Source organism: Montipora capricornis, chromosome 13 (assembly GCF_036669925.1).
Source record: "Montipora capricornis isolate CH-2021 chromosome 13, ASM3666992v2, whole genome shotgun sequence".
Classification (NCBI taxonomy): Eukaryota; Metazoa; Cnidaria; class Anthozoa; order Scleractinia; family Acroporidae; genus Montipora; species Montipora capricornis.
In genome coordinates, this window is record NC_090895.1 from 3440349 (window position 1) to 3450348 (window position 10000).

Here is a 10000-nt window from a genome sequence, read left to right on the forward strand (position 1 = left end):
TCACGCGTAAAATCGTGCGGCTTTTGGTCTCATTATTTAAATTTTCATTTTCAAAAATCAGTAAAAAACTGGCTTCAAGATACAAAGACAGTGGAACTATCTTTGACTTTCTTAAGTCAAGGTAGTCACTTTTTTCCCTGTTTTAAAATGAATACCAAGAAGTTACGGGTAGCCTAAACTTTTTTCGAACGAATTTTAGCCGATATCACAGTATTTCAGTGATTTTTTATGTTACAATATCTTGGTCAATTTCCAGCTCAATTCCGAAGTCGGTAGTCCAAAGTCCACATTTCCAACCATATGGTAAAATGCGATTGTAGAGTAATTGTTCACATTTAAAACTGTTGTTAATGGCGTTGATTCCAATCAAAACCAAAATCATCAACCTCCCGCAGTTTCAAAAACTTCAAAATATCCAGTTCTCAAAGAAGAGGAGAGAGTCAAAAATATCCTGACCGCCTTACTAAAAGAGGGGAAGATTGACGAAAAACTGTATTATTCTATGATACCCAGAGGTAGTCAACCAGCGCTTCTGTACGGACTGGCAAAAGTACACAAGAAAGACATCCCAGTCAGACCGGTACTGTCTATCCCCGGGTCTGCCTACCACAAGGTACCCGTCCGTGTGGCAGAATGGTTATCAGTAGTGCCAGATTGTAAAATCAATTCCTCGACCAAGACAGTATATGTGATAAACTGAAGACTGTTATTCTTGAAGAAGACGAGATTATGATTAGCTTTGACGTGTCATCATTATATACTAATGTACCAGTAATGGAGGCAATCCTGGTGTGTACCGACAACCTGTACAACATGCCAGTAGACCAGAGACCCCCAATTGATCGAGAAACCTTTATCACACCCGCCAAAGTAGCATCATGTGAAGTGGTCTTGTCCACTCACGATGGCTTCTATAAATAGGCTGATGGTCTGGCCATGGGGAGTCCACCCGCCCCACATCTAGTAAATGGGTGGCTCAGCCAGTTTGAGAACTTCATTAAAGATGACGCAAAGATATATGAGAGATACATGCATGATATCTTGAGAGGAATCAAGGGCTCACGAGCAGAACAGAAATAGAAAGAAATTAACAATACACACAAGAACTAAGAGTTTACCCTCGAAACTGAAGTGGATCACAATCTTTCATTTCTCGACATGCGATTAATCCACGACCATGAAACTGGCAAGCTATCTTCTTCGTGGTATTTTAAACCCACTGACACACGCCTCATCATGAACTATCATGCTCTAACCCCCAAGTGGTACAAGCGTTCAGTGGTATCGGGGTTCGTTTACCGGATCTACCGCACATGTAGTTCGTGGCAGAATTTCCATGATAGCCTGGGAACAGCAAAGCGCATACTGGAGAAAAACTAGTACCCTCCCTCATTCTATGACCCTTAGTCCTGTTCCGGGACTCCCTCTTACCCCGACCTGAAAATGGGCCTGGAACCCAGGCGGAAAAAGAGAGAGTCCTGTATTACTTGCAGGCGCATGCTCGGAATGACGCCATTATTTCCCCCAAAACTGGGGGAAAACCATATTTGGAAAAAGATTCCTTATTTGGGCATAGTTTATTCCGAGTGCTTTTACACTGAATACATGGGGATAATGTGAAAAAAAGATTATAACGCCAAGTTTCTGGAGGAAATTGATTTCGCCTTGAAGAAATGCCACTTTACTTTTGTGCCTAAGGCGGAACAACTGCAAGCTATTCATGCAGTCGTTACCGGTAATGATGGTTTTGTTAAACCTGCATGCAACAGGATTTGGCAAGTCTGTTTGCTACATGGTTGTTCATTAATATGTTTGCGATTTTCTTCGATCCGATTCCGATGTTAATTGTAAGTCAGTCCTTCTTATCGTGAGTCCCAATCGTGGAAGATCAGATGGATGATATGCGAAAGTATGGTTCGTGCCTGAAACCCAACTGAACAGCTGCATGATGTTGGCGCAGAAAAATATCAAATTTTGAAAAATTGCTCTCCCGAGACTCTTTCAAACTTACAAATATACTGTAGGTTGTGGATGTGAATCGCCCAACGAAGACTAATAAATCTCCTGCTGGAACTCTTGTTTCTTGTTCATTATTTATTGTTCATTTCTTCTGTCGATCTAGTTATGTGATAATTGCACTGATCCAGTGAACATATATTTGATTTGCCCAGTAATTATTGAAACTGTGATTGTTTCAGAAGTTTAGGCCTACCAATTGTTTTTTCAAAATCGGGGACAAATTGTTTGGATACCCAATATAAAAAAGTCAGGCAAAAAATGTCGTAAATACTCACAGTTTTATCAGGAATAATACACAAACACCGGTGACAAACAGAGATTTTTTTTTTTGAGTAATTAGAGTGGAGTAATTTACTCAGACTATTATTTTTCCTTAGAATAATTTTTCAAAGCCCTCGTCGCATTAAATCTTTCTTTGCTTACTAGGATAGACTTAGCCTTGGCCAAATGGCTAAGGTTTTATGTAGAGCTGCCTGTTGAGACTGCAATGATTTGTATATCGGAAAAACTAAACGACGATTGCATGACAGAAAAAACTGAGCATGATTCCTGATAAAGATAGAATTTGAATCAAAACCTGGACTATTTGTTTCTTTACATACCAGTTTGTGTTGATAACGCAATTATGGAGCAATAATGTTCCTATTAACTTTATACATGTATATGCACAGTCAAACATCGACTATTCGGACGTTAATTGTCACGATTTTTTTTTTCTGGTCAAAATTTGTTCGTAAATATCAATGATTTTGGATGAAATAATGCGACTCAAAAGCGTGTGTCACCTTGCTTTTATTGTTGCTACTTAAAAGCACTTTCCTTCTGAAACTCATTGTTAGAGGTAAAGTACTGCAGATAATATGAAATTCTGACTCCTAGCTGTTTTGTCGTTTAGTGAAATCCTAATGCTATATTTACTAGTTAAGCCATTGCATCGATTTATTGCGATCTTCTCTCAGTCGTTACATTTATTGGGCAATAATTTTCCAACACGGCAAATCACACAGTAATTTTCATATACGCTTTTTTGCCGGAGTTTCAAGGTCCCTTTATTTACATATCCAGCCTGGCATCTAATGCAATATGATTATCATTCCAAGCATGCGCCTGCAAGTAATACAGGACTCTCTCTTTTCCCGCCCGGGTTCCAGGCAAAATTTTCAGGGCGGGGTAAGACGGAGTCCCGGAACAGGATTATATGACCCTATAATCAAACAGACTCTCGATTCCATCGTTAGAGAAGTTAGAGAAGTGCCGCACCACCATCACTGAAGAGAACGTGGACAAACTCAAAACGTCATTACGCTAAGAGTACTACCTACTGACACTTGAAGCTCTTCTTACACATGCACTGCCCTTGTGTTCAAGCATGTAAACACAACGCGTAGCGCTTCGCAGTCTTGTTTCGCCCTACCTTGACGCTGTAAGGCCCGAAGTGGTCACATGCCGTGTAGTAAAATGGTGGAGTGTATGCATCCTCGGAGACCCAGGGGCAGTCAGTCGAGACGGGACGAGAATCGGGACTGGCGTAAAATTTTCAAGTAAGGCGAGAAGAGCGCCTGGGAACATCCCTTTAACGGACGAGTTCCAGAGCAAATTAATTCTGATTTTCTGTTTGGGCGGAAATCTCCGCAATTGTCTTTTTTCCGCTTAATCAGAGAACCTCACAGTGAAATCAGATCGTGATTCCTTATATCAAGTGATAAATACTACCTTAACCGTCGTCATTTTATTTCTATCGCTCTCCTTGTCTGCCTCGTAAAACAGACTGATATCATGCTGCGAAAATTTGGGTCGCAAAGGGACCCTCAAAATACAAAATTCGACCAATTCAACGTAAAAGAATTTGTTAGGTAAGGGCAATCTGTACATGTGTAAAATCAAAATGCTTGCTCAAAACACCTTCGAAGAGCCGACTACAAATGAATCAGGAAGAAGACCAATTGCAAGGGAATGTACTAGTCGTCTTTAAGTGTTCCGCTTCTCAAAATACCGTAGCGAATTAATTTTGGTATTTCTGTTGCACGGGCAACACATGTCTTAGCATTGCCATCCATTGGCAAAGCGTGCCAGAAAAAGTGAACTTTTCTCGTGTTATCCGGTCTTAATAATATTAATAATCTCTGAGGTATTAAGGTAATCAAATGTCAATCAAAAAATCAATTAACAGAATCAAATAATCTACTTTTTAACAAAGCAATGAGGTAAATACATCTTATGTGTAAGCAACTAAATCGCGACACCCACAAAAAAGTCCAAAGTCAGAGCGAATAGTGATGTAAGATAGTTCACGTCCCTTTTGACGGTTGCAATTAAAGCGTTCTGATTGGCGGATTGAAATTTTTGCGGAAATTCAAATTTGAGCGGGGAATACAAACGTAGGCGGAAAATGCAAAATTCAACGACATGCGACACTTCCCTTTCTGCATACCGTCAGGAAACAGGTTGGGGTGTTTTGCGTATGGACAGCTCTAATACTTTGAATCATCATCCATCTACGTGGTATTGATATGACTTCTTTTCGAAGTGATATTGAAGATTCTGTTTCACTCTAACATCAGGATGATATTCATCTAGTCGTGAATAATTATGATGAGGTCTTACGGTCACTACTGGCCAAGTACACTCCTGTGAAAGAACGAGTTATCATTGTCCGTCCATCTGCGCCCTGGTATACAGCTGAAGGCACTGCTGAGAAGCAGAAACGAAGACGACTTGGACGTAATAAATGACGAGCATCGAGACTCCCTGCTGACCGTGAAGAGTATGTACACCAATATAATCTGATCAAGTCACTTAAGTCAGAGTACTGTTCGTCTGTTATTAAAGAAAACACTGCTAATCAAAAGTTTTGTTCAAAACTGTTCAAAAGCTACTTCAGAAGCCAATTGTTAATTACACTGCATAATGATCTCCTTCTTAAAAAGAAGGCTCTTTTTGACTCGGTCGAATGTGTTACTGATGAGATACTGATTATGTCTCCGACTAAATTTGCAACTTTTACTGAGATGAACATCGTCAACCTCTCTCTTTGCGATGGCTGCATACCTACGTGTCTGAAATATGCAGTATTGTCACCTCTGCTCAAGAAACCTAATGCGGACGTTTTACAATTCAAGAACTTTAGACGTATCTCGAATTTGAAAGCCCTATCGAAAATTATTGAGAAAAGTGTTGCTCTCCAGTTAAACAACTATCTGATGAGCAATAACCTGCATGAGAACTTTCAGTCAGCCTACAAAGTTCATCATTCTACTGAAACTGTCATGGTGAAGGTGCACGATGATATTCTACATGCAAATGATTCATTCTTTTGTGACTACCACCTCGGATTACTGTAATGCGATTCTATATGGATTACCTAAAGTTCTCTTAAACCGCCTACAACTAGTTCAGAAAAGAGCAGCGCGCATCGTAACATCCACCAAGAAGTATGGACATATAACACCCAGCTCAATAGACTTACAATGGTTGCCTGTCGATTACCGTATTATACATAAAATCTTTTTGTTAGTATATAATGCTATCAATGGTTTTTCACCAAGTTATAAACCCAATTTGCTCAGTTTCTGTAGCAGCTTCTACTCTTTGCGTTCTTGCACGAATGAGTTACTTCCAGTCCCTAGATCTATGCTGACGTCTTATGGTGATCGACGATTTTCTATTGCAGGACTAATTTATGGAATAGCATACCTGCATCTTTAAGAAATGCCGATTCCTTGAATTCTTTTAAAAAACATTTAAAGACATATTTATTTCACGAAGCCTTTTCTTGATTTATAAATAGATTTGTGTCTAATTTTTATGCTTATATACGTAGTTGTTAGATTTTTTATTGTTTTAATACATTTTTCGTGATATTGTAAAGCGCCTAGAACAGTTAATGATATAGACGGTATATAAATAAAGTTTATGATTATTATTTTTATTGGTGGGTAGGGAGATTGATTGACAGGCGTGGGAATTGTCAGAAAGGGGCTTGGTCCATTCTCATCGTCATCGTTATCGTTCCAAACGGGGAACCCATTTTCGGCGTTTAGAACGTTGCTTTAGGAGTTCGAACACGTTTAAGGCCTTGTAAGCGTTTTTAGGCCTTTTGAGCGTTTTTTGAGGCGTTCAAAAGCGTTTAAGGCGTTTTTAAGGCGTTTAGAGCGTTTCTTTATACGTTCCAACGCGTTTAAGGCATTTATTGGGGGGAACCCGTTTACGTTCCTTAGAGCGTTCCTTAAAGCGCTCAAAAGCATTTAAGGCGTTTTTAAATGTCTTAAAGGCTTTAGGCTTTCGAACACTTTTAAGGCGTTTCTAGGCATTTTCTAAGGGAAACGCATTTTACGCCTTTAGAGCGTTTCTTTAAGCGTTTAAAGCGTTTTAAAATGTCTTTTAGGCGTTTAGAACGTTTCTTTAGGTGTTCGAACACGTTTAAGGCTTTTGGAAGCGTTTTGTAAGGGGATCCCGTTTTAGGCCTTTTGAGCGTTTCTTTAGGCATTGGAAACGTTTAAGCTGTTTTTTAGTCAATTGAAGCCCCAGACCCCGCCTGGCACAAAAAAACAGAAAAGAGCCTGGAATTGAAACAGTACAAAAGATGTACAAAAAGGTATTTACAAAATGTGCCCCAGAGTTATGGTGCCCACAACTTTTAAGCTCCGTGAAAAAATCCAGGGACGATGTGTCCGCAAGAATTTCTGCCTCCTTATCGCAAGATCCCACCAGATCTTCACGTTGGTATTGACTGGCCACCCGAGCCAACGCCACCTTAATTATATATTTTGAAGCCTAAAAGCGCAGCTCCCTGGATATTTATTCTTACTGCCTGTAGGGTTAATGAAAATGAAAGGTTTCGAATTGTCCGCGTTTTGATGTTTCCGGTTACTGCTTTAATAATGAAATCACTTTCTTTGCTTTCTTCTAAAAAAAAATTCATTGCCTAACTAGTGAAGTTTCACGGTAAATTTTACGCTAAAAACCGATATCGCATGAGTCACGAGGCCATGAGTACGATATCGGTTTTTCGAGTGAAATTTACTTGAGAATTCACCAGTTTGGCAATGAATTTTTCTTGAACAGCATGAGTTTTAAAAGAAAGCAAGCACACCCTCAGCGAGCGAATGGAAAAGGTAAAAAGCCATTTCAATAGCCAGCGAACAGGAATCACGCTAAAATTAGAAGCCATAAAAAAACTTTGTCAGTTTAAGGCCAAAAGAGGGGTTTTTACTGATGTGCTTTATTCCACTTTATCTCTGAAAACGAGATCATTCAAATTTTGATGTATTTCATTGAAACACGCAATCTTAGCTTGGAACAAGAATGGGCAAAACATGGAATGCAACCAAGAAAGAACGAACTTCAAACAAGATCCGCTCCAACACTTGAATAACGTTAACGTGCTTTAAATAAGCTTCTGAAAACACAAGCTAGTGAAATTTCTCTCTAATTTTACGAGAACTCATTACGATTACATGTTTATCAGATAGGGGTAAAAATTGGCTGTCACTGTCTACGCACATCGAAAATCAGTTGGGCAAACGGATGTAAAAAGCAGTTGTTCGATCGCATTTTAGAACAAAACAAACAAACAAAAAGAGCTCTTGACACCTCATTAGAGAAATGAACGTTTCTCATTATTGGGTTATAGTAACAACCACGTCATAGTAACAACCACGGCTGCAGTAACATAGTAACAACAACTTCATAGTAACAACCACGGCTGCAGCCTGGCACTGATTTTGAATTAAATGTTGAATGATATGTTAAAAACGTTTAGCCAACCCATCAGTCAACATTGTTGAACAAAATTGAAGAGATGTTGAAGCAAATATTAGAGCCGTTTGTCCGGGCCTGAAGGGGAAATGTCACTAACTTAGAAAAAGCCCACTTTAACTGTGAGTAGATGCAAAAGTCTTTAAAATAATTGTACTAGTCAACTAGTCAATGTCTAATTTTACTGATGCACGTGCACGTTCTCACGAGTTTTATTGTAAGCTCTATTGTGTCTACCTAGTTAAATAAACTGTTTACTTACTTAACTGCTTACTTTCACACTTTTTTAGCTTCAAAATTCACTGAAGTGGGTCAGGAATGTCGTTCACGTGTTGGAGATCGTATTTCCAGATTTCACATCCTCTGTTGGCCCAGCGTGTTAGGAAGATATGTGACCTTGGGGGATTCTAAATCCTCTTTCGAACTAATTGAAGTGGAAGTTTACTCTGCTCAAAGAGGTACTTAAATCTACGAAATGAAAAACTTGTATTTCCACTGATTTACTTATTCTGGCTTTCTGCCTGTCGTCACCCAAATGTAATTCGGCAACCTATGCAACACCTTCTGGAGAATCATTTTCCTTGTAATGACCAAGAGTTCAACTTCCTTAAAAGAAATGCTCACGATTAATTTAATTCCGACTAATTCAGCTTAAACCAATTTTGTTAGACGACGATAATAAAGATTCGATTAGAAGTTGCTTTACTGTTGAATTTAATTGCTTCACGGCATCATTGACTTCATCGGCATTAAATAATGTGTTTCGTAAAACACAGTCCTAGTTTACCAGCCTTTGCAGTGAATAAAATAATAACGTTCTTTTGGATTTTTGTTGGAGCACTAACACAAAGTTTACGAGGCTCCAAGAGATTTTTAGCGGGACAAGCTATTATAAAAACTCTGGTATCCATATACAAGTAACAACGAGGCAAACAGTTGCAAGCAGTTTGCGATGGTTCAATCGCAAGCACTGTCACTTTTTGCGATTGTGTTTGCGATTCAGTTTCCCATTTACCTAATTGCTTAATCAACTCAAGACATGGAGAAAGAATAGCGCGATAATAAAAGTGGCCCAGGTTAACAGACGGTTTTTGCGATGGTGTTGTGCCGCGCTATCGCTTTGAAGACCTCCAAAATTACTCTTGATGCCGCTGTGCAGGGATGGGGCACTCGTCTCCCACCAATGTTGCCCTGGTTCCATTCCTAGACTTGGCGTCACATGTGGGTTGAGTTTGTTGGTTCTCTACCCTGCTCCGAGAGGTTTTTCTGCGGGTACGCCGCTTTTCCCCCCTCCTCAAAAACCAAAATTTGATGTGATTTGCGTTAACTTGTTAATTTCAATTTACATTGTCCTCGATTAGTGCTCTATCGCGCTAGAAGATTATACACTTAAATAAAGCTCCTTTCCTTTCCTTTACTTCCTTCAAAGCATTCGCGTTTTTACTCTTGTCTTTCTAGTTCCTAAATTTTCTTTCACATATGGTATGGTACTCCCTTATGATATTCATTAAATTAATGAGTATTCTCCTTATTGTCACAATCGTAATCGAACGCCATTTTTATACTTGCGTCTGATTCATCAAAACGTATCACGTTCGCAAAAAGTCTTGCCAATCGGAAACAGTTTACGATTTGCGTTGCTAGTCGTCGCAAACAAGACGTTAAGATAGTTTTCTATCTCTTGCGTCTGGCGATCATAAGCGATTGGTCGGGCATGAACGCAACGCGAAGGATGTTTCCATTTACGCAAACTGTTACCGACCAAGCAATCGGAATGTGTGATTGTTTGCGACGGAGTTACGCGCATATGGAAACTAGGCTGAAGCCATACACTCAAACTGGTTGTGTCAGCTGAATCCAAACGTCTCATAAATCCTCTTTGACCTGGCCCATTAAGTTTCAATAAAAACAAACTGCATAACGCATTATAAAATTGACGTTTCATCTTTTACAGCAAAGATAATTTGAAGTGATCATTAGTCAATTACAGATGAATTTCAATTCAAATATACAACTGAACGGACTGGGAACTAATGAATTTGATCGACATTTGAACCACAAGAAATACTCTAATCAATGAGATAAAATTTCTTACTGCCAACGTGTTCATCTAAGGCTGGCTTAATCACTGATAAACAGAGACACTTTTTGCAATGCATGTCTGATCGACCAGTTGTTAAGATTTCAAAATGATCCCATTTTATTCTATGGTTCAGTGGCTGAG

General features: G+C 39.2%; 1 protein-coding gene across 1 annotated transcript in view; it reads left to right on the forward strand.

Annotated features, from left to right (window-relative positions):
* LOC138030368 (uncharacterized) overlaps positions 1-10000 on the forward strand; it is a 61761-nt gene that overhangs the window by 28776 nt on the left and 22985 nt on the right. Inside the window, exon 8 of the mRNA XM_068878289.1 lies at positions 8067-8234. Coding sequence (XP_068734390.1) covers positions 8067-8234 — 168 coding nt within the window. The remainder of the gene's footprint in view (positions 1-8066; positions 8235-10000) is intronic.